Below are 26,926 nucleotides of genomic sequence, written 5' to 3'. Positions count from 1 at the left end.
GGTCAGTTGCTGTACTATATCAAGAAGAGTGATCGGAGCTTGCTCCACCCTTTCTATGAGTTACCTCGGCTTGCACTACCTTCAAGGGTCAGTTGCTGCACTATCCAGGTATTTGCTTACGCTTGTAATCGCCGAACTTTATATAGTTTCTATATTCGGCATGAAACTCTTTGAGTTTCTTATTCGGCTAAGAAACAATATGGGATGTAATATCCCTTAACTTAAATGAAATCTCTGATTTGTAAGAAATGCTTTTCGATAGAATGATAGGCTCTTTTCAATAGAGCTCTCTAGTAGGCATAGTTTTTTTTTTTTTTTTAATCTGGTACGCAGATGTTTGCTGTGGTTCAGCAATGTGGGGTTAATTTAGATGTTCGTTCGTTTTACTAATTATTTCGCCTGAAATATTAGAAGGGGATTCAAAGCCAGCGCCAGTGTACAAAATGCTGATACTGATAATACTGATTCCAAAATACTGATTCCACATTATAAGTTGCCAAAAATCTTCAGTTGTATTTATTCCATAATAGTTGTGAGATCCACTCGTAATTTCCGAAAACATATCGTGAAAATGTAAACAGGAGAAGCGGTTATAAAATTCTTCGTAATTTATTTGCATATAGTCCATGTTAGAAAACTTACGCAGACACCAGAGTGGTGGAACGTTCCATCAAATTGATCTATGCCTACGTTTTTTGTGCGTTCCAGCAACAAAATAATAGTATAATATTGAAGATGGGTATTGATCTCGCCGTCGGCTACTGAGCATCTACATTCTGTTGCATTCAGACTGGGAATCTGCGCGAGTTTGTCAAATCTTCATGTACCTACCTTAGAATTTCACAAAGATTCATAGCACGAAGGAATTCGAACCCACACAGAGCGGATGCACTATCGTCTCAGCCAATCAGGCCATCAAGTTATTATCCCAAAGCAAACACTTGCTTGCCTTCCAGCTATTTTCTTGGGAAATGCTAATATTGATTTTCTGTTTCATCGAATGATGCTGACTTGTAATAATTTAAAAACGTTACTTTTTTGATAGAATTCGTCAGTCGAAACAAAATTATTTCGTTATCATTTCGTATAAACATCGGTATCTTTGTTTGAACCATTCACACGCAATCTGTGCATTTCCTTTTGCCTCCATTATTAAGATAATCGCTTTCGTGTCGATATTAATTGGAAAAGCAGCCTTAATGACTAAGACTATGAGGATAATAATAATTGTTAATATCTTGTGTTCTCCGTCTGCTTTCTCCAGCAAAACCCTGCCACCTTCTGTAAGAGGCCGTTCTCATTTTAAAACAAAAACTAATAATTCGCATCTTTCCACAAGAGGACCCATGAAGGTCACCTACATCGAAGACTCGTAAATTCGCCTTTGCCATTAAACTCAGAACTCGTGTAATTTTGAAAGCATTGCTTAAGGCATTCACTATGATATGCTTACATTTTTCCACCCAATCAAAATATCTTCTGTGAATCGAACTGACTCAAGCATAAACAATCACTACGACACACACGAATGCAAAATTATGCATCAGCACATTACTGAACACTAGGAAGTGTTCGTCAATGATTTACAAAACTTTTATCGAAAATAAAAATTAAAGTGCCTTCTTACAACCCACGCGAGAATCACTAATCTCGCAATAAAAAAAAGTTCAACTCTACTGCACAATCCCTTAGCCGTAGGACCACCATAAATGCTTAAATGTCGCCTTGTGGCCACTGCTCGCGAGCTGCAATCCACTATTACCGGGCAGACGGCAAAGGCTGCAGTCTATGATGTTAATACAGTGTAGTGTTCGCCGCAAATATTGACGGATTGGCGGCGGGCCAGATGGCGTCTGACACGATCGCTCTTTGCTGGAAATGGATGAAAACTTTATGCATTGACCAGATGGCGTTTGAAGATGCAACTCTTTGACAGTTTCGTGACCCTCCTCGTGTGAATGGAGAGGAAGATGTGTTCCGAATTATCATCGCTCCTGCTAGAACAGGTAATTGAAGTGGAAGTTTGCGGTGCGCATGAAACTTCAACATGCACCAAGTAGTTCTGTGCAACTTCTTAATGGCATATCCTCAAAAACAGAAGCAAACTCTCTTTAAGAAGAGTTATTGACACGCACATGACAACTTCGGATTTTTCGTCGATGCTTCAACTTACATCGCGTATATAAAAATCGAATACTGGTTTTAACAAAAATATATAAAAATGGTTCAGCGTTGTTTAAGACAAAATATCACTTGAACAAAATCAAAGGGAATAATTTTGTCCTATGCTTTTTAATATAAATAGACGAATATTATCTAACCGGCAACTTCATGTGGATTTGTATCAGTATCATGAAATTTTAAATCTGCACATTGTTCTTTATTGCTGCTATAGAAAGTTTGTTATTTTCTTGTATAATAACAATAAATCATTAGCCTTCACCATTCGTAAACGGAATTATTTTGTATTTTAACGAAGTCTTGGCTTCTTGTTAGTTGTTTCAATTTATAGAGTATAAGTCAAGATATGAAATCAATTCATAGATTTCTGTGAATTCATTAAAATATAATTAATAGTAATATCTAATGAGGTCTTCTTTAAAACTGAATTAAATTTAATACAACTCTTCAATTTCTGCAAATTTTCTATCCCATCTTTCTTAAATTGCTAGCAGAATCTAGGCTTGCGGTTTTTTATAGAAATAACATTAAAAAACGAAATAATTAAAATATCATCTATATTGGGATTTATAATTAAGGTTTCTTCTCATTAGAGAATAACCTGTAACTAGTTAATGGATGAATATGTGCATAATAAATAAGAACTATTGTTCATTCTATGAAAATGATTTCACCTAAGACATGCCTTCCTATGAGAGAATCAATGCAACATGAAATGACCAATGAATGCGTTATAGAAAAGTCAAACTGCCTTCAGTTAACTATAGAAATACTAAAGAAAGAGAAAATGGAGAGTGGTGGCAATAAAGTGCCGGAGAATATAAGGAACGAAGGAGAAAAGTGTGGAAAGAAATAAAGAGGGAGAGACGCAAAGGAGAAAATTTTTGAAGAAAAGAAAGAAAAAAAGGAGGAAAAAAGAAATAAGAAAACGACAAGTAAAGAAATTTCAAGAAAACTAATGTGAGAAAGCGTAGAAGATAATAAGATGATATGGAGTAGGAAAGAGAAGAAATAAGAAAAGACAGAAAGAGAGATATGGAGAAAGAGGAGTAATAAAGAATGAAAGATAAGTGGAAAAAAGAGAATGCGACAAATGCACAAGAATGAAAAGGAGAAGAGAACAGGATGGGAAATAAATAAGATAGGCGAGAATGGTGAGAGGGAGCGATAATGAAGATAAGGAAAACAACAAAGGAAGCAAGGGGATGGGTAATTCTAAAGAAGGAAGATGCACACAGAGCTACACGAGAAAGATATATAAAAAATAGAAGGTAGTATTAGAGAGAGAGAGAGAGAGAGAGAGAGAGAGAGAGAGAGAGAGAGAGAGAGAGCGAATAAGTGCGTCACTGTTTTGTGATGTTACCTGGTACAGCACAGTAGAGTACAGCGCCATCAAGTGACAAGCTGAAAAAAGTAACGTGTCTAATTCATCTTAATCCTAAACAAGTATGATCTCACTTTATAAATAAATATATCTACGTTTAAGAATAAATTGTGATCCTTCAGACAGTAGTGGAGAAGAACAGCGTTCTCTTTACTTTGCTTGTTTCCCCTATTTTCCATGTGTATTTAGTCTTACCCGATACTCCAAGTAAAATGCTGTATATTTGGAGAGAAAACTTCACGTAAAATGAACTGAGTCGATTAAATTGGAGAAATGTGGCCGAAAGAATTTGTAAATTTAACTACAGAGGCAGTCATATCTACCTCAGACTTTCATCTTCTTGTTGTTGGCATCCGTGTAGCAACTGCAACAACATCCTTAACACAGAGAATTCTTATTTGTGAAGCACGAAACTTCGAGTGCTGTGTGCCTTAGAGGGATAGTACAAATGGATATTCTCCAAATGTCTGCGCTCTCATAGAGTATCGAAAATGTATTTAGTTCCTAGTCCTGCCCCGGATTTCTCCAGTAATCTGTCAGGCGATAACCGAGTACGTTTTATATATTTGGGGATCTCGGAGGAGTGCTGTTTTCAACTACCTTACAGAACTATCCATCCCACTGAAGAAGAAGAAAAAAAAAGAGGCAACTGCAGTTATTTTCTGTATCAATATCTAGTGGTCATTCTCGTATTTCACTTCCCTCAGAGAAAGTCCTCCTTACATTTTCAGAATTCCAAAGCAAAGGAAACATTTCTGAACTCCCCACGCACTCTCACGCAAAATCCACTTTAAAAGTGATTCCGGTATTTTTGCTTCCAGTTGCCATTTATTTTATATCCTTATTGTGTTTATTTCGGAATTTGTGGGAGAAGTTTCAGAAAAACATCTTTTCCCCCCAGAGTATGAGAAAACTGTGCTTCGAAATTGTATCTAGCATCGCAACTTAGCAATAAAAAATATACTTTTCTCTTTGGCTTTATGATGGACTTTACTTAGAGCGGCGACGTCCACTACAAATAAACAAGCACTTCCTTCTTATGTACAGGAAGCACATAATATTAATTATGTGCAGGAAACTTGTAGATTACAAGTGTCCTGTATCCTGTATCCTGTAGCTTTCTACGCATGTTTTATCAAAAAACAAAATTCGAGACTTTCTTTTTCAGAAAAAAAACTGTTAGCGAAATAAAATATAATATAATTCAACTGTGTGAAAAGGTTTTGTGCATAATGAAAGAAACAATCACATCACTTCATCTATTAAGCGAGTTGAAAGATCTGGTACATATTTTCTCGTATATTTTTCTTTTAATTGAGTTCTACCCACAAAAAATTATAAACCTATAGTACACCGGTCAGTACCGTTAGTGTACTAAGGATTTTTGTCTATTTTTATTTTGTAGTTTTATTTTTAAATCCAGAGTCTCTGCTCTGGACATCAAACACTACGGCTGCCGCTAAGCGTGTTCTCACACCAACTAAAGACTCTCAGAAACACTCGGCCAACTAGGTGAGCAGACAAAAGAGATGTAGACAATCCTCTATACCTCTTTTACATTGAGGTGTAGAGGATTGCTATACGCTTAACTGCTACCGTATCGAGGATAAGGCAGTTAGCCTTATACCTCCATGTGTGTGTGTATTATATTGAACCAAAAATCTCTGTGCATATAATGTAGTTTTGCTATGCCTCAAGAGTACTAAAGCAAACGCACTTCTCATAAGATGAAATAAATACCGATCGGATTTCGAGTGGTATTTATTTCCACTTGAATGAACTCTTATATTCTTCTGTTTCTTCTTGAATATGAAAAAGAAGAAGAAAATCGTAACTGTCCATTTCCAAAATCCTTTAAAAACATGTATTTTACGAACTGAGAAACCCTGATTATCATATTGGGTTTTGCAGCCAATTAAGATTTCTGGTGGATGCTTCTGAAGGACTTTTGATGTGGGATTTTATTTCTCGCTATCAAGACAAGGGTCATCACTATTTCGAGATCATTAGGGATAGTAGCAGAGCTATATATATGAAATCATATATATAGACTTGTCGGGTTTTATAATTAATAATTTTCATGCTGTATGCAAAGTGAAGAGCCTATGTAGCTGGGTATAGAAGAACCCTTTGGTCGGAAAGACCTGGATTCGATTCCCGTCATTGACGTGAGGAACCTTTATCTGGTCTCGTTCGAGGAAAGGTGAGTTATCCTCTCTCATATCGAAGTAGGTTTTTTTTTCACCCGAAAACTTGAGTTTTTCGTCCCCTAGATCAGGCAAACCGATCCCGTGCACACACCTCTACAGACATAGGACACCTCCAGGAATAAGGAGTAACCAACCTATTCCTTAGGATTTTCGGTTCCGAATGCCTACACGGTAAAAGTACGGGTCTAAGCGAGCATTAATTAGGATAGGATAGGATAGGATAGGAAAAAAAGTGCATTCAAACTTTCGCACTCTTGAACTGTAGTAAATTGGAAATATACGTATAGTTCTTCCGTCACACTCAACTCTCACCCAGACGATATATATATATATATATATATATATATATATATATATATATATATATATATATATGTAGAAAGTATTTTTACCTTGGGTATAATATGTTAAGGATACCAAGCAATTTTAAACCTGGTTTTACTCCATTACCCAAGTAAGCAAACAGACCAAAAGTCAAGTTTGCGCCTGCAATTGATGCAAGTCTAACTGATCCCACAGGTAGTGCAAGACCAGGGCAACTCGTGGCAAAGGTGGAACAAGCTCCGATCACTAATCTTAATATTTACCCTTAATGCCAAAACACATCTCCCAGAAGGGGATGTATGATGTTTTGTATTAAAGGCAAGGGGCCACTACCCAGACCGGTTTCGATCTTTATTTCGACCTTGCATCAATTGCAGGCGCAAACTTGACTTTTCGTCTGTTTGCTTACTTGGGAAATGGAGTAAAACCAGGTTTAAAATTGCTTGGCATCCTTAACATATTATACCCAAGGTAAAAATACTTTCTACATTTATATCTCCTCCAGAGATTTTTATTTAATAAGGTTAAAACACCTTATGGTAACTTGTTTTGGTGAAATACTTACAAGCTCTGTATTACTAAATCTTGGTATTTCTAGCCTAGCTCCCACTGATGAGACCTCAATAAAGGTCGAAACCGGTCTGGGTAGTGGCCCCTTGCCTTTAATACAAAACATCATACATCCCCTTCTGGGAGATGTGTTTTGGCATTAAGGGTAAATAAGCTTGTTCCACCTTTGCCACGAGTTGCCCTGGTATTGCACTACCTGTGGGATCAGTTAGACTTGCATCAATTGCAGGCGCAAACTTGACTTTTGGTCTGTTTGCTTACTTGGGAAATGGAGTAAAACCAGGCTGGGATGATTTGTTTCAAATTAAGGAGCAACTAAAGCTAAGTATCCGAATCCAGAGTTTTCCATTCAAAGGGAATCGTCGATACAGACTGAGTTACGGAGGCTCTAAGTGAGCAGGCGCAAGGGGCCTAGTGAATTACAATTACTTTTTTTTTTCTTTACTTTTTTTCAGGTCGAAAGAATATTTTCATAATGAGTGGATTCGAATAGAGATATTCTGATGATGATATTTATACTGAGTAATTCGCCACATAAACAGAACTGTTTGTTGCCTCCCACACACGGAATCTTTCACCCACCTCTCTTGCTTGTCAAACAAACGAAATCGATTTATTATCTGGATAATATACATGAAAGGAAAAAAAACATGTAATCAGAAATAAATCATATATGTATCAGGTACGGGTGAAAAATACAATATAAGATTATTATATAATTGCAAGCCTTAATGGTTAGGATATCTATTCTTTAAAGGCAGCTACGGGTTCGAATCCTTTGTTGGTAAGTTGTTATTGAACGTCCTGAAATGGTTTGAAAGAGTTCCACGTTTTTGAGATCCAGGGTAGAATTTTTGGACGATTTAACCATTAAAATATGAATTAAATTAAAAATATAAATCCATGGGAATAACTGTAGGTTGGTATTATGTATGAATGTCTTTAAAAATATTATATTTCAATTTTAGAAAAATATTGAAGCCGTGATGTTGGCTTTAATTCTTCCTTAGAAGCTTGTTTTCCTTTGGTTTAGTCTTCTGCTCGCATTCGTTCAATTCTTTCGCTGAGAAATGTTTTTTACTCGTGAAAACATTACTGCAAGGAAAATATTCATCACCTTCTCGCACATTCTTGCGCTGTTCAACAGAGATGTTTACTAGGAGGTTTGAAGTTTATTTTCCAACTTCAATGCCTGGGGGGTATTCAGCGATCAAAATCTATCTTCCGCATGTCTCTGTCTCTTCTTTATTTTTTCCGTTTTTGCAATAACTCCCATCATTTTTCTGAATACCCCAGCGTCGCTTAAGGAAGAGCCTTCCTTCGATAGTCAAACGATGCAGCGGAAAGGGTAGACATCACAAACCTTCCATCTTTCTATTTACATGTTACTTTGAACAACTGAGGCGAAAAAAATAAATAAAAATAAACTGAACTCTAAAAATATTGATGCTGTAATCTGTGTAGAGTACGATACACTGTGCAAGTTAAAATATATTCTGGCCTTTCCGTACAGGAATCGGCGTTTATTCATCACAGCTATTTAAGAGGAAGACGTCGAGTACAGTACGGACTTCATAAAACACACGATTACCAAATTTTTAATAATTAATTTAAATAATAAAATCTGAAAAATACTCCCGAGAATTTGATGAAAGAGGTGGTCTGATCTTGTTCTTTAGCTTCATATATCGCCTAATTTGGAAAACTGATATTACTCAGTTGTTCGTGGGATTCGTGTGTTTATACTACGTAAAATATGATTGTCCTTTAATAGGGTGGAATAAAATTCGCATAAAAATGCTGTTCAATATTTCCTAACAGAGTATTTAGCAGCATATTTCAAATCATTTATTAATCCTGCCTGAAGTGGCTTGAGAAAGTTCAACGTTTGGTCTCTAGGGTATGGTTTCCAGACCATGTAAAAAATAAATTAAAAATACAAAAAAAAAATAAAATAGATTAAACAAAATAAAATAATCCTTAGCCTATCCATTGTAAAATATGCTACTGGTTATCAACTAACCTTTCGTGGATGAGAGCAACATAATAAAGTCACATAATTCCAAAGTCAGAATGTTCTTAGTGGTCACTAAAACTAACAACTCTTGCAGTGAACAGAACAGTTCACCAACGGCGTCGAGCTTCCACTAAATATCCTATTCGGTATTCAGTGGAAGGACTCTTGTTGGTGTCTTCCCCAACCTCGCTTCGCTTATCCACACTCGCACTGGTGTGCTGTAAGTCTTGCGACCTTTCATTCCTTGATCAAATAAAAAATACATAGCTTATATTATACCAAAGAATCTCTGTATTGCACTGCTTAGAAACAGTTGTTAATGCGATTACAATGTACTTTTGGCTTTCGTTAATTGTATTTAGAATTTTATTCTAAAAAAAAAGATGAGACATGAGTTAATGAGCGAGAGAAAAAGTGATCAATAGGATTCATCCAATCCCCTACTTCAACTATGACAGATAATCAAAGTGTTTTTTTTTCAGGATAAACAATTAACTCTCTCTCTCTCTCTCTCTCTCTCTCTCTCTCTCTTGCTAAAAATAAACTGGCTGATGATTATATCATCCATTTGACAGATAACACATTCCTACAATGATCTCGCCGAATTGGCTAGATCATGGTAGGAAAAGAGACATTTCTTTTTCTTTGAGGTAATACTGAGTAAAACGGCAGTTCTGTAGCGTTTATTGAAACACTTTTTCTTTAGGAACTATGGCGCATGATAGGATTTCGACGTAAATAGCATAAATGGTGTTTTTTTTTTAATTAAGCGGTATCTAGAAAGAAACGTAGTTTGAAAATCCTGAGAAAGATGTGAAATATTAATGCTATCAAAATACATGGTTTAATATTTCATATCTGTAAGATAGTTCACTCTCAATGATTACTCATAAGGTCAACATGGAAGGAATACCTGCACGTAGCCAATTGAGTTTGTTTTCAGTTTAGTTAGTGCACTGCCGGTAAGCAACTATAAAAGGTCTGTTCTCTGCCTAATAGAATAAGAGTATTCGTTTGGGGTTTGGTGCAAGTGCATATAAGATCCTGAGGCTTGTGTGCGCACATTGGCTAAGTTTATCTGTTCCGTGGAGAAAACAAGCAAACTACTTCCATCTGAAACCGCATATAAAGACATAAGGAAACGGAAACAGACCCTTAAGTTGTTTAAACATTGGCTGAGAAGTTTAAAATTTAAAACATTTTAATAACCAGCAAGGAGATAATTTGGACATCCTTTTTTAAAAGCAGAAAACCAGTTGGCAGAATATGAGATACTTTAAAAAAATCTCTGTGCCCACCTGATTCCCTTGAAAACCCGTGAAGATTTTTCGCATTTTCGGAGGACAGCGCAATGAATAATGCGATGAAATAATAAAACATTCATTTTGTTATTTTCATGGCGAACGACGTCAATACCCTTTGAAGCAGGCTTTTCCATACTGATAGTAGCATTTTTCACATTTATATGAAACTTTAAATGCAGGTTTAGGTATGCATGAAACTATTTTTTTTATGGGAATCTCACGAACTGTTTTATCCTGTAATTCATCACAACCGTGCTGGCTAAGGGTTACATAATCCGAAATCAGTGCCCTAAGGACAAACGTGGATTTCTTTTTCAAACCATGAACCCTTTAATAAGCACGATAGTGGGCGATTCTCATGGGACGATTATTTTCACCCCAACTCATTCAAAAACTTCCACACCTACGGTAGAATTTGAACTCTGAATCTCATAGGAGAAGCAGTTTCGCTATCCACTCTCACAAACAGACCGGAAAATTAATTCTTTTGTCCTCAAAGTACTCTTGAGTTGGTTCTCTTGAATTTATGTTCGACCAAAAGTAATGAACTATCTTGGATTAAGATACCAATAGGCTCCTCAGGGCGAAGTACTCATTCTCCGGACCTTGTCACTATTTCAAACATCTGCATCACAGATGTTCCAAATGATAACTTTAACCATTAATTTAGCCTTGTGAAACATTTCACATTTCTATATTTGACGTATGCAGGATGTGCCTTACTTTCGACTAATATTCGTCCATATTGGAATGGAAACAACTCATGCAGGATCATTTTGCCATCATCAAATGTTATTTTCTTTAATTCGAGTTTCAATTGTTCTTCTGCTCTTTTCCATCATCTATGTGGATTATGATGAGGCCGAATGAACTCTTTCCACTTCTGTCTGTCCCGGGAGAGTCCGAACAGTTCTGTCCAGTTTGGTGTTGCTTGTTGTGATTTGGTTTTCAGGTCCTCTTTTATTTTGTGTATCCATCTAATTCTGGGTCGTCCTTTGGATTGTTATCATACTGAATTTTGCATTACACATGTTGTTCCTAATCGTCAAATAATAAATGCGCCAAGATCAAACTGATTATAGAGCTTTCTTGTATCAACAGATACAAGCAACGCACTACAGCAAGATACTCTGTAGACGTTGTCTACAGAGTATCTTGCCCACACATTCAGTGCTTCGCCATCACCACTAAGCACATGGTTAGGCAAAACGCCAATTAGTTGAATATCGAAATAATATTTATACCAAATTCTTATTTCTGCACCATTTCACTTTTTGTCGTAGATATTATGGCTATTTCGTATCTGTTCTAAGTTAACTCGTCCAGCTTCTATATTTCACTTATCAGCTGATCTTTTCTTTGTCTCTCTGCTCTTCCTCTTATCCCATTTCAATTCCTCTGTTCTTGGGGTCGTTTTCATTTTACGGTACATATTTCTCACTCTATCACAGTCTTTCTTTTTTCTTTCCAACCGCCTGTTCATATCACTAAATCCAACAACAAATGGCCAACATTGGCGACTTCACTTTTTATGGGATACAATGGACGAAGTGTGATTCCCGGTTGGATCTGGAAAGCGCACGACAGCTTCCACCTCCATTTCATCTAACAAGAAATAAAATCGTCTCCGTCTATTTCTTTCTTGTAATAACATAAAGTAAGAGAGGACTTTCTACTGTAGACATTGTACAGGTCGCACTCGGAAAAATTGTTTTGTGACTTCAGCGTCTCATTTAAGGAAGAATAAAAAAACAAAGAAAGAAAGAACGAAATTCGAGAGATAAGGGACACTCGACCCTTTTTAGATATTACTGAATAAGTGAGAACATGACAACAGTTGGCCGCAATCTTTCTTCATTTTTTTCTACTTTTTTTATTACTCGTATTTCAGGAGAGAAAAAGCGGGTGTCTTTTTTTGTCACGCATAGATTGTCTTAATCCAACATTGTGCAGACACTGTACAAGATTTATTTGACGCTGTCTGAAAAGAAAAACTGTATATTAGATGAGATCTTCAGTGTTTATTTTTATGTATATTCTTCTTTAAACGAAACAGGTTTGAAAAAATAGGATTAAGTAACCGTTCCCAATATATATTAAAATTAATTACTATAACTTCGCAGTTAAATTATAACCTAATAATATATTGAGATAAAATAAAGGTATTTCTCATAAAGCAATATGAGAGTACATGGAAGCCTAATAATATTAGGTGGGAAAAACAGATAGATAGTAGGGGAGAGAGAGAGAGAATCTCTCTCAGTTCCTTTAAATTATGTAACCAAAGTAGCAATCACGTATTCTACTATCATATCTTGTAAAATTTCTCGTAATCAAATGTTGATTTTTTTTAAATTTACGGGAAAACAAGTAATGTCACTTTATTAACTGCGTGTGTTCCTCTGGCTGAGTTACCTGTATTGGAGAAAATAATATCTTTCTACTAACTTATGAAATTAACAAACCCTCTTCAGTTTAAAAGCCTTATAATAGTTCTCCGCATGCTATACGGGATTCAACTGATAGAAGCTATTACCAAATAAAGGTATCATCATTACCGACTGAGCACAGAGATAGCTGCTTAAAAAACTAACCAATTTTAAGGAAGTAAGAGAAAAGATGGATGAAAAAAAATTACTCTTGTTAGTAGAAACGTTTTAGAGTTCAGAAGAAAGTTGTGTAAGTCTTCATGATCATAAGGGATAAAGTTTTAATATTCCATTGCTATGCGAATATTAAAATAAAATAAAGCTGGATACAGATAAGCCGAAGTGCATTCTTCCCACGTTGAATTCGGGGATTGAAACGAAACTGTGTTTACGTAGACAGTCTTCTCTGAAAATGGTAAGCACTTTTGTTTTGTTTTCATTTACCAATTTTTGCGACGATGAGAGGCATTTGTAGAATATTCCGGAGTTGAACGTTCAATTTAAGTAGTGATGTGAAAACCTCGACTGCTTTACATTTTTCTAGTGTGTTATTTCAACCGAAACTCGTGTGTTTGAAATAAATATAACAACCGTGTTTTTCGGGATATCGGAGCACGTGCGCGTCATAAGATTACGCCGAGTTCTCTAGTTTATAAATATTTAGAGAGAACAGTAACGGCATCATTCTCCTCGGCAGCTTCCTGTATGCGAACCACCACACTATTTCACCTTCTGGCAATGCTAATCGTATTCTCCCGATGAACAAAATAATCTACACGGTAAAACTCTGAAAAGTTGGGAACGAGCGACCTACATACAAACAGATACAACGTAGAGGGTTTTCACTTTCGCTCAGAATTATTTTGTCTTCCTTTTTGCCCCCCCCCCCCCACTCCTGTCCCTCTTTCCCCACGTAAGCAAAACAAATGGAAAACTGAAACATTCATGTTTACTGTGTAACATTAAAAGAGTTGGTTTCTTAGTAAGCAAAATAGTAAACTTTAGAATCGCATATTGGTTGAAGAAAGTCTTTGAACAATATTTTCCGAGAAAGGCGGTGAAGACTGCGGCGTCATTTTGTCTGACTTTATGGCAAAGGAAAAATAGGATGCTATCAAATTACACGAAGTCGGTACCTCAGACAGAATTTGGGAAACGCGTCTCGACTTCCCCCCTACTAGTTCCGAAGACAGCACAGAATGGAGAACACGATTCGTCCGAAAGGTGAACCGACTGGGTACAAACCAAACGAAAATTCACTAATTTATCATCGCCAACGCAATAGGAGGAAAAATAAACCAGTTTTTTTTCCCCAACGTTCTTTCCCATTGGACAGAAAGTGTATTTGGAGGCATTGTTCTTTCCTTTAGATCTGTTACGGGAGACATGCAAATATTTGAAACTGGATGCAAATTATAAGCAAACTCCATCCATACTAATACGCGTCGACTTCGTGTTGTTTATTTTGTCAGTAAGGAACAAAAAATGTTCTGCGAATAAAAAAATATAAAATTAGTTGTTTCTCTTCACATGTGCATTTAAAATTTCATTATGCGTAAAAATGTAGTTCCACTGAAATTCATTAGCGCTTTAGCGAAAAGACATTTAAAATGCTTTATTAACGAAACGCAATTTCGAAAACTACTTGCACTTTTAAATCCAACATGCAGGAAGACTAGTGAGAAAATTTGCTGATTACACAACTGGCTATCAAAAAGTTCGTAGAGTGTTTTTCCTATTTATATATATATATATATATATATAAACTTTAGTTCGCATTCATAGCGATCTCTAATGAAATTACTTCCTTTTTATGCAGCAACATATTTGTTTGAAAGTAAAACAGTACGCATATATATCGAAATAATTTGAATTTCTACTTTTTACAACGTATGCAATTGCATCCAATGCACTCATTCATTTTTGAATTGTTCCAGATGAAAACAGATACGCTGAATGGCTGCAAATCGAATATAACCTCTGGTTGCATTTTAAATTAATTACACTAAGCAAAAACGTTAAAAGGATTTTGAGAAAGATTTCGGAACAATATTGTTCACATTGAACTGTCACACAGAGGAATGAGTTCAAAAACAAATGACAATTTTTCCAGTCGATTCTTCAAATTATGAATTAAAATGCATTCGCTTAGCAAATTTAACTGCTCTATGATCCACAGTACAGTGCCTGAAAAATTCTTCACAAGTAAAAGTTCTTCTGTTTCTCAACTTAATAAGTAATTGCATTCATTATGTAACCACTTACAATGAATATACTAAGGGGATCCTGAAAGTATTCAATTATTTTTAATTGGTCATTTTAGCCGATTTGTTTTTCTTAAATAACACAATAATTATTAAATTTGATTTTTATTTAAATATTAGCATTACTTTTCTATTTAAAAAATCTTTTTTGTTTTAAATTTTAGATTATTATTTTTTTAATATGGCGGACTTTCAAGTTGAAGACCACCATTTACGTCGCTGTATGCTGTTTTTGTTTCACCAAGGAAAGAATGCTACCGAGGCTACCAAAATCATTTACTCAACTTATGGAGACGTATTGAAGGTTAACATATGTCAGCGATGGTTTAGGAGATTTGCAGAAAACAATTTTGATCTCTCTGATCGTCCTGGATCTGGAAGACCTCTTACTCTAGATGAGGATGCGATTAAGACTCTCATTGAATCAGATCCAAAAAAAAAAAACATATAAGAATTAGCAGAGAAACTTAATTCATCATGACCAACTGTCCAAGAGCACTTACATAAGACTGGGGAGGTTCTTAAACAGGGTGTTTGGGTACTGCATGAACTGTCAGAAAACAATAAAGCCCAGAGACAGGCGATTTGCAATTCATTGTTGACCAGACAACAAAATGACCCCTTTTTGGAACGAGTCGTAGCTGGTGATGACGAAAAATGGGTGCTGTATATGAATATTAAACGCGAAAAACAGTGGCTTTCTCCAAATCAAATTCCAATTCCAACACCTAAAGATGGACTTCATACACAAAAGGTTCTGTTGCGTTTGGTGGGATATTCATTACGAACTCATGGAACAAGGTAAGACTATCACAGCAGCCATCTACTGATAACAATTAGAGCGACTACATCAAGCATTGATAATCAAACGTCCTGCGCTTGTCAATCGAAAAGGGGTAATTTTGCAGCAAGATAATACAAAACCACATTCTGCAAGAATGACTGAAGAAAGAATTAGGCAGTTAGGATGGAAACTTCTAACACATCCTTCATATTCACCGGATATTGCCCCTAGTAACTATCACTTATTCTGGTCCTTAGAACACAGCATAAGAAATAAAACCTTCCGTTCGCAAGATGATGTCCAAAGGAGTTTGATATTATTTTTTGCCTCCAAAGAAAAAACTTTTTTCAAAAAAGGAATTTAAACTTAGTAGATCGTTGGAATAAGGTTATAATTAACGATGGCGATTATATAATTGAATAATGTTAATTTGTTCTTTCATAAAATTTATATTAAAAATGTAGTTCAAAAATTTTATTACTTTCCGGTCCCCCTTATTTAAAACGATAGGTAAGAACATTATAATATTATAATGTTCTCACCTTTCGTTTTCTAAATTTTTCATTATACAAGCAAGTAAATAAATGCACTTCTAAATTGCTATGTTTCTTAAGTGCCTTTATCATTATAATAAAAAGGAAAGAATACAAAAATCAAAGTCTATGATGTGATTGTGACATGCAGATTCCCATTGAAACAATATTAAATGAAACTATATTCTCTAGATAACAAATCTGCTAGTAAATCAAAATATTAAATTATTGAAGAAATAAAAATAAAATATTGCTTAAATAAAATATGTTGATTCTTTTATTTCACAAACTAGTGTATCTTTTTGTCATATTTCCTTATTGTGTGGCTTACGTCGAAGATGGTAAGTCATATGCTGTTATTGCTTAAATACACCACCATACAATTGGCCTTCATGCTAATATCCATTTGTACCACGTGCATTTTATACCTGTACCTGTGCCTGTTTTGTTAATGTTATCGAGTGGGAAGGCTTTAGAATGGTTAGTATGTCGAATCGAGACGCGAGTGTATTGTGTCTAGACGGGTGAGTGATGCTGTTTGCTATTTTGAGGAGACTCCGCTACCTGCTTACATGAAATGCATATCTCACAGGTATTCAACAGATAACTAAGAGTAATAGTTTCCTGGTTGCGAATAGGAATATGGAGGTTTATGAATCACAGCACAGTACGGTATGGAGAAGATATGCCTGGTTATATAAATATTTAAATTCGCTCCTTTTATGGATGAAAAAAAAAATCTTATCTAAACATTTTTCAGTCCAGTGACGTTAGATGGCTTCAGACTTAAGTTGGGGGGGGGGGATTTTCCTTCAGATAACTCTGGATTTCTCTTCTCGAAAAGGACGTAGAAATTCAAGCGTGTTTGAGTGGTGAAATAGAGATTGGACAAGGTAAATCAACTTAAGCAACAAAATTAGAGAAGACAATATACACGGATAACAGAGGAGAAGAAGGAATTTGAAAGAGATTTCCTAAAAGAGACTTGTGATCGTGAATTAAAGTAATCGTGATAAATATATTAATTTCCGGAATTCTCTGAGACATTTTTAAATACACAGCTCTAAATAATATCAAAAAAATTAAAAGAAGTAGGACTACAATTGTATTTAGCCCTACTAAAATTTAATCTATAACTATCCTGCGAAATTATATGAAAACTGAAATTCTAACCATCTATGTACGTATATGGAAAGATTGATTAAAAATCTTTTAAGAATAAAAATCAGCTATTGAGAGTAGAAAAAAAAAGCTAAGCGTAATATGAGGTGGGAGAAAAAAATTCGGTGATCGACACGAAAACGAAAGAAAGAAAGAAAGAAAGAAGCTGAATGAATGAATATTTGGCACACTCAAAAAGCAACATATGATGAAAAAAGAACGAACGTTTGTCATGGAAGCTTCTGCGAAATGCGGGTTATCTTTACTTTGATACCGGAGGCTTTGATTTCGGATATAAGAACGGAAGAGGCATTCTCCGAGGATGGAAAAAATTAAGAAAAATTGCACAGATATGGGTTTACCCGTAAGCTATTTTTGGTTTGGCAGTCTTCGCTGTTTTTACTCTGTCCTTATGGATTGTTTCCCTGCTCGATTTTTGTACGAATGCGAACTGCAGCCTTTATGAAATGAACTAATATTTAAAATAGTGTCTATGGAGACTTAGCCATTTTAAATTGTTTGAAAGCAGTTAATAGCAATTATTTGATTGTTGGTATTCATTAAAGAATACAATATCCATTGCATAAAAATAACTCGACGCTAACATTTTTGAAATAATCAAAGAAATGCAACTAAGATTATCGTTCGTTCACATCTTATAGAATAAATATAAAAACATGATGAGCATAAAACCAAAAGAAATAAATATAGAACAGAGAGAGAGACCAATTGTAAGATTCAAAGACAAACGAAGCAATAACAGGTAAACTCCTTGATGAGGAGCACAAGAAAAGAAATATTTCTATTGTAAATATTTTATTCTATTAATCAGATATGAAATTATCTATCCTCATCCCAGATGTAAGAATTTGAAGCAAATAAAATGTTTAGGTGGTGAATGAATTTTTATAGCCTGATGTGATGCCATCACCACAAAGGTTACTGGAGGTGTCGAGTGATATAAAAAAAAACAACAACTTTGGTATCTCAGAGAGGGATTTACGGCTTATCTGATGCTAACCTCGCCCAATAAAGGTTGTCTATGTATGGATCGCCTATACAATGGGTGGCATACATTAATTTTTATTCGACAGTGCACTCTACAGTTCCGGCTTTATTTTAAATGCCAAGTAAAAACTGTTAATGAGTAATCGTTAAGATTATTATTATTTTATGGCTGCCTATAAAACTAGTTGCATTACATTAATCAACTAATTATGAGTTATGTGAACTACTGATAATTATTAGAAAATATTGAAAAATCAGTCTAATAGTTAAGGTAGAGATCAATTTTGCCATATTTTAATAAATCCGTCTAAGGAACGGCAAATTGTGTTGTCTATTTTACTGTTAGTTTTCTTTAACTCTTCTCCACATCCGTATATATCCTTAGCTTTGAATATGGTCATGATTATGATGATTTTCCGATTGAAATCCAGGACCATTCCAGGGTTGCACACAAAATTCTTTAGTAATTTAAATATCCTCTACGCACAATAAATAAAATTAATGATTGTACTCTAATTTTGATTATCATTGTTTTAAAATTTCAAAGCAAGCACAATGATAGTATTTGAAGTAATTTCGTATTGATTAATAAAAAGCAATAAATTGGGCATTTCGATGCAAATATCAATAAGTAGAACACAAATTTAGTATCCCTTTTTTTCAATGGAAAACTTCACCTTTAAAATAAAAGTAAACACCCATCTGCAGACAACAAGGATAACAAATAAATAAGCTTACTACCGTCTTTTATCTCAACAATTTCCACGAATCAGTTTGTATTACATGACACACCTACATATTTTATTATTCTGTTCTAGTCAAGTGGATTCTTCAAATTTTTCCCACACTGATGCTTGCGGTTCATTTAAAATTTTACATAAATATGACTAATGGATTTTCTTATATTACAATAGTTTAATACTCTTCCGTATTGGTTTAACTAAGAATTACTTACCCTTTCTAAAAGGGATAATCTCTCATAATATCAAAGGAACAAACTGCAGACATGACACTAGCCCTCAGAAATTATTCATAATTTTAAACAAAAACGAGACATAAGTAGAAGACTTAAGAATAAAATTATATGTGGGTGAAATTACGCTAAATTATTCATTCTTTGCAGAATTTTCGGCTAGGTTTCATCGCTGTTAACAAATGATTGCCGTTAACTTTCACAATTCTGGGAAGTCATTCACCCTAAATAACACTCTTCATTCACGTATTTCATAAAACTGTGATTAATTATTTAAATTTTATTTCGTTCCTTGAATTCTAATCGTTGTCCTCCTGCAGTTGCTAGCGCATAAGGGTTGTTCTTTTTACCTCTTTTCAACTGTATTGATAATGGTTATGAAATATGCCGAATTTCTGTAAATGAATAATAATTTAACGTACGTGCCATCCGCATTTCATTTTGGCCTTAAGAAATTATTCATGAATGAAGTAACATTGTGCATTATTATTTTTTTTTCATTCTTTCTCTGTTTTTAAATTAGAAGATGATAGAACCGTAGTTATTAATTTCTCCAGATGTAAATCTTACAGTGTAAGATCGAAAGGAAATAGTGGTCTGATTGAAATATATTAATTAGTTACCTGAATTAATCGTTTAGAATACAAAAACTGCATCCATTACGTGAAAGAAAATGAGAAACAAATGTATGCAGTATTGGTCTCGTCAACACCCCCCCCCAAAAAAAAAAACGAGTTGTTATAAGGTAAATCTCTCTGTGTGTCTATCTATCGATCTATCGCTCATTAATAAGCTAATTCGTAGCAGTTTTAAATTTTCTCTGGATGAAAATTATCTTGAAATTAACAAATGAAGAAATAGAGCAAAAGAAATTCTGCCGTACTTAATCCATTGAAGAAACATTAATGCGACAAGCGAAAAACAATCTGTGGTTTTTTGAGAGAAAAAAAATCTCACCTTAAACAGATCACCATTTTCCACTTGAGTATCTTTGTTAAAATGCACATCAAGCACATCTAAATAACTACATAACATGATTTGGCGCAAATTGATCTCTCTCTCTCTCTCTCTCTCTCTCTCTCTCTTTGTTTGCTAGCAATTTTGCGTAGAAAACCCACAAGGTATAAGCCGATTCGCTTAGAACCTGGTTAAGAGAACCATCAATAAACGCGAATCTGGAAAAAAGAAGACTCAAGGTTAAAGAGTGCACAAGTACGAACAAAGTTATCCCGCAAAAGCTGCACTGATATTGCTGCAATCAACTCAACACAGCTAAAGTAGAACCGCTTGGGGAGATATTCCATTACCATACCAACATTCTTGCAGCCTAGATTGAGGTGTTATCTGCCACACAATTAATTTCCCAAATGATCCCCGCAAACCAAGACGTTATGCTATCGATCCTGCACTAAGAAACCAGGTCATTGAGCGGGCAAAAGGCCTCCACATACTTCTGTACACAGAATAGTGTTATTCTATTTTATGTTACTCCGTCCACAGAATCCCAAATTTTACTATTCCGTGAATAAAGCAAGTTCTCGGAGCCATCTACTTTTTATTTCATTGATGAACTATTCGTTATTCGGCCTTCCAAATAGAATCTGCTTGAATTTTTCACATGATCAGTAGTTCGTTTATTAAATTTTATAATTTTCATTTCGATTCGAGTGCATTAAAAGGTAATTTTGCTCCTCGAGATATGCAGCGCTGAATTACAGTAGCTACATCGAAAACCAACTAGTCTCGAGTAGCGTGCAGGGTTCCCAAGGTCACTGCGGTAATCAAATACTGTCTCGCTGTCTGGAAGATGCTATTGCGTACGTTTTTCAAACTAAATCGTAAAGAGATGCTTAAAACATTTCTGTTTTGAGTCGGCATGTGATATTCTTTTACTTCAGAAACAAGAAACTGGAAAGACTTGAAATGTCAACATGTCTTCACCACAAACACGTGCTAGATACGGAACAACCTAAAGGGAAAGACTGAGAGAAAGAGAAAGGGAGAGGTGGGACGACATCACTTATGTTACTTTCCGTTCTACCGATTTAATCAAGTTAGAAACATTGCGAAAAAGAAGCAAATTACTCGTTAACCATTTGTACAGTGAGAGGATTTTGCAGTTGTCAACGATTTATTGCCACCATGCGACCTTTGACCTTTTCTACGCGAATTTACGTTTCGCACGTTTGCTTTTTACTGCCCTTCTCTACGACTATGCGCAGCACAATTTTGAAACTCTTAACTTAATAATCAAGTGAATAAACAGCCTTGCACAGTCGTCCGGCTGATTATAATTAGACGACACGTGAGTTACGGCGGTAATTTTCTACTCTGTAGGGAGCGCAAACGGAATCCTTCTTGGGGAGAGAGAGAGAGAGAGAGAGAGGGGGGGGGGGAAATAGTCCTGTTTCTATCAATGCAATGAAATGGTTTTGATGTTTTGTTTCGGTGCTGTCCTCCATTTTAGGGACTGCGATATTCACACTCAGTTCAAATCCATTAAGCCACCCCCTTCGCCCTTCTGCAATAAACTAGTGATTTCCTGTGTAAGAATAATTATTCTATCAACGCGGGGTGCCGTTTAAGGTCAACGAAATACACTCACCTTTAACCAGCAGCACAATTATCACCGGGACACTTAATCCAGACATCCGAATGGGAGAGCACATCCCGTTCGTCGTGGGCCAACGCTATATCCCGGACTCCCACCGATCTCCGGTCACGGAAAACACCATACAAAAAGGTCAGCGTAAAGGAAAGTTCAGAATGTTTGACGGCAGTAGTGACATTCGACGAGTTCCCTGACGGACACTTCTTCATCAAAGGAGGTTTATTCAAGGAAGGGGCAAATCTCTTCTTGCACGTGAGCAAACGTTCCTCACAGCGATCAAGGAATGGTTCAGCTGTCCGAGAGAGAGCAAACGGCAGAACCGGAGCTGTTGGAAGCTGCGGGCTTCTGGAGGTGCACGCGAACAACGCGAGAGCTTAGACACCACCGGCCTCTGCCTCTCCCTCTCTCTGTGTGTGTGCGTGACTCTCTCGCGGGTGGCGAGTCGACTGCGGCTGTAGGGGAGGACAGGTGACGACGGATGAAGGATTTATCTCTCGTCTCTGGTTAAGCAGTGGACGGACTTCGGCAGCTTTTCCTGTCGGAGATGTTTAGTCCGTGCATGGGAAGATCGGAAGATGCGAGTTTTACGTATCCGGCTCTCTTTTGAGGCGACTTCCTTCTACTTTGAAAGAACACTTCTTTCTTTGTTTGTGCAAGTCAATAGTAACCCAGTGCCTACCTGTACCTCGTTTTTTGTGCTCATCCAGTTTACAAGGAGAAAATGGAAATTTTCGCTACGTTTGTAGTGTAAAACTTGGCGGAGTTTTAATTATTAATCAAAGAGACCTTTAAGCAAACAAAAAAATCCCATTTTTATTTAAGATATTTCAAGAACTTCTTCGAATAATAGATTTCTTGTTTGTGAAAAGTTTTCGTGTAATTTTTATAGGCCATTCTCCACTTAATTCCATTTTTCTTATTATTTATTATGTATATTTCAAGGATCCTATTCATTTGTATTACACACAGTTATATGAATAACCATGTAATAAAAATGTAAAATATATAAAATGTGAAGTAAATTCGTAATCATGACTTTTAATTAAGAAGAGATTTTTAACTGAAAGCCTCAGACCATACATGAGCATGTTTACTAAGAGGAAATCCTCGAGATTTACAGAATTGCGTTTTTCGCTATCGAGATACTCAAACATAGAGAAAGAATAAATGCGAAACACACACACGCACACACACACGCACACACACACACACACGCGCACACACACACACACACACGCACACGCACGCACACACACACACACGCACACGCACACACACGCACACACACACACACAGAGAATGGGATGAGAGGCTTGCATTAAGTATTGCATATCTAGATCATTTTCACAAGCTTGTACTGTACTAATGAATGTTGCTACAAGTTGTAGTGATTTGTTGTTTGCTTCAGGACAATAATTGAATAACATGCACTACATAAGGGTCACGTTCCTTAATAACATTAATTCCATTATGAAAGAGTAAAAATATACGATCAATAGAAGTTTTTGTGTTTGCATTTTCGATTTCAGCTGCAACTAAAAGAGAGACTGGGGATTAATAACATGGATTGCCATAAATGCAACTCTCTCTCTCTCTCTGCGGTTGGTTACTATAGCAACTTGAATTTTTCTGAAATTATCTCAGAATAAATGTATAAACCAGTATTGCATTACGTTATACCTTAGAATATTTAGAAGACGGAAGACAGATGCATGCTTATGCATTTGGCTACAAAATATGCATATATTTAAAAAAATACTGAAAGAAAACTAAAAAGTAACTTTGGAATGGGCGAACAACATAGGAGACGATATATTTTTTGTGATAATGCATAAAACGTTATCAACCTTTTATGCATTATTATTTATTACACGGTTTTGTATATTTTATATTTTTATTACACATGTTGGACTAAGGAATTAAATTATATGGAAACAATGCTCTGGAGATTTTTCAATGTACTTTCCAAGTCACTTCAGAGCCTCAAATAATCTATCGCCCAGTGAGAAAATCCCTTTCATTTCTAACAACATTCACGCCACACGGGGAATCGAACCGGCATCTAATAACTGTTTGAAAGCGGAGAACATACAATTCGTCAACTAGCTCGGTGAGACCTTTAAGCAATTTTGATGGAAATCTCAAAACAGATTTTAATATATGGATAAATGACGAAAATATATAATTTGGGAGAATATTATTCTTTGCCTAAGCGACTCAATCTGCATACTCTTTATTTCAACACAGCCTGTTTAGATCTGCTGTTCTTCCTTTCATTTTCATTTCATTATTCTTTTCATTCTTTTCATTATCAAGATTCGGTGGACCATTACCAGACTCTTGAACTATGCAAAACTTTATGAGCAACACATGAGTATTATTATTTCATTATGAAATTCTTAAAGTGTCATCCCCTAGAAGGTTATTGGCAACCATGTCACGAAACGTTTTTTCTTTCTTTTGGTGCTCTGAAACATTTATAGTAATTGAAGCCAGTCCAGTCCAGTCCTTAATGTCTTCAATCCACATTCTCCTTTATCTACCTCACCCTCTTTTTTCCATCCAGTTTCCCATTCTTTTTCCATCCATTATGAAGTTGGCATACTGTAAATCATTCTATAACAATAATAAAAAAACACCACTGTATATTTAGAGGGGCAGACTACTGAACCTATATCTCATTATAAAAAAAGAGAGATGGAACTTACTTCGGACAAAACAAAACTCGTAAAAGTAACATACCAATCCTGTTTGGCCTCATTTCGATAAAAACTAGATTTTAAAAAATCCATTAGATTGGTTACATATATAACAATCGCGATATCATAAAATATAGTAAACATAATAGTAATGAAAAGAGTAGATGTCTAAAAGTTCGACTTCCTCCTAAGCTGAAATGAGGTTGTCTCTTCTCTTTGTTCAAACAGTTTCTCTCAGACTAGAGAAGAATAATGCATGGGACTTCCGTATCATGCAGGTTGGTGCATATTATAATAACTATTACGGGCAAGAAGTAACGGACGAACTCTTTCTCCAGCGATCATTAATAAATTACTTGCTGTTTGGGCAAGTATATCACGCAACATTTAAGAAATTAAACTGCTGTCTAAGTACAGGCGGAGGATTATAGATCGCCAATGGGAAGGCTTTCCGTTATCGACTCTGTTAGTTTAAGATCGAAGACAATTCCTTTCTCATACTATTTCTCCCATTTAATCCGCCATCAATTATAATAAAACTCTTAAAATCGGGATATTTTAAGTGTTCTCTCGCAATTCGTTCCGATATATATTCTCAGAAATTGTGCGTTTCTGAGATGCTGTGATTATAATAATGTACATTTTATTTATTTTAATTATTGTTCATCCGAAGTGTGTATTTACTTAATCTGAAGTTTAAAATATGCCGTGCGCCAAGTTTCCTTTCGTCATAAATAGCATTTAATGATTATTAAAGTTTTGCATAATCATTTTGCATTCCAAGTGGAAACGACTAACCGGAAATGATCACCAGAGCGGATATAGGATTTTATTTTTTGGAAAATAATGTATTGGAAATACCGTTCATATGCAGACCAAGTATTGTATTTGACATCGTCCTTCATGCCTCAAACAGTGATGAAGTCACACCGGACGGCAAAAATTATCTGTAACCTAAACCTTTCTTTATTCATACCATATTAAATCGACAGCCTGTTAAATATAAACGGAAGATTTGAATTTTAAGGAAATATTTTATCCCACAAATTAAAGATTAGTAACGAAACACACGATCGAAATTTCTATTTATAACTCCGCAGATATTTGGCATTAACTGACACTTTCAGCCATTTTGTGAGGTTCATTGTGTATTCTTTTGAATTATTCTCTATGAATAGTGCTAATTTTAGCATCCTTTACGTATTTAAATTAGTACAAAAACAAAAGTAGGTGTGCTTTGATGAAATTCATGAACTGTAACTTGCGGGAAATATTAGTTGCGCATTTTTCGTAAAGACTACGGAAAAGTTCTCTAAGTAAATATGAGGCAGGTTTTAAGCAGCAACGCAGATCGATGTAAATCAAACCTTGGGCGTAGTTTGTAATGAGATAAATGCAGGTGGCTGAATCTCATAGCAGAGAAGAATATGCGCTGCGCCCTTGACAGCTCTTGTTCCCTGATCTCTGACTGCTCTCTTCAATTAAGGGAACCAAACTGATTCTCGGCAGCAACTAAAGTGATTTCGTTGGTACTCAGGTGGCGAGAAGAGGAAGTAGTTGAGGTTTCTTTCGTTGCATATGTTTGCTGTATTTATTCAGTCAACAGGCTCAAATTGGACAAGCTGGGAATCAAGTAGAGACGATCGCGTTTGCCCGGTTGGATTTCTTAATCTACTGGTAAAGAATTGGAATGAACATCGCACAGAATGCACCTGTATATGAAAAATTGATTATTTATAGTTTTCAAAAGTGCAGTTAGTTATATTGCATACACACAGAGAGAATGAAGTTCCGAGATGTTTACTAGAATTCAATTATGACCACTATAATTAAATAGGAAAAGATAAAATATTCAAAACCTTCCAAGTATGTGTTTAGAATACTGAATGGGAATATGAACTGTCATGAATAACTCATTTTATCTTTAATTTTAATAATCACTCAAAAAATAAATGAAGTTGTGTTGAATAAACGACTCTTCCCTGTTTATTGATCTCAAGTAGAGTATCACTGCTTGTTTAAATTTTACAATTTACTGTATGATCTAAATTAGAACCACGATACCAAAGAGTTTCCTCTTGTTAACTGAAATATATTACATAAGTGTAACAATGGAAAACCAAGTTTCTTTATTATAAATGCAGCCAACTTTATTATATGCAGTACAGTTTGCACTACGCATCAAAAGTGAGTTTCGAGGTTGATAACAAAAAATCACCACGCACTTTAAATAAGCGACTCAATGAATAAACAGGATATATCAGAGTAACACGAGTGCCATGCTGATATTTTATTTACAATTTATGCAATTTTAACCTTTAAAAAATATGCGGAAATGTGTAACCTTGAAAGACGATGTTAGTGGAAAACATAAAATCCCGAAATATTTTATGTTTCATCAATAATATCCCCGGATTTATAAATAATAAACATGCGAAATCTCCTCTGATTTTTCACTTAGGTCATAAATGAAA

The 26,926-nt window shown here is 35.4% G+C and overlaps 1 protein-coding gene across 1 annotated transcript in view; it reads right to left on the bottom strand.

The window, feature by feature from the left end:
• The window catches only part of LOC150094046 (uncharacterized), a 430,703-nt gene extending 408,567 nt beyond the window's left edge, over positions 1-22,136 (bottom strand). The window contains exon 1 of the mRNA XM_090412574.1: positions 21,748-22,136. Within this exon, the coding sequence (XP_090268700.1) occupies positions 21,748-21,811 (64 nt within the window). The 5' untranslated portion in view covers positions 21,812-22,136. The remainder of the gene's footprint in view (positions 1-21,747) is intronic.
• Positions 22,137-26,926: the final 4,790 nt, after the last annotated feature.

This window comes from Typopeltis vanoorti, chromosome 23 (genome assembly GCF_054136105.1).
Source record: "Typopeltis vanoorti isolate ZY-2024b chromosome 23, IOZ_Tvanoo_1.0, whole genome shotgun sequence".
NCBI lineage: Eukaryota > Metazoa > Arthropoda > Arachnida > Uropygi > Thelyphonidae > Typopeltis > Typopeltis vanoorti.
The sequence above is the reverse complement of the archived record's forward strand: the minus strand, read 5'-3'. Positions and strand labels throughout refer to the sequence as shown.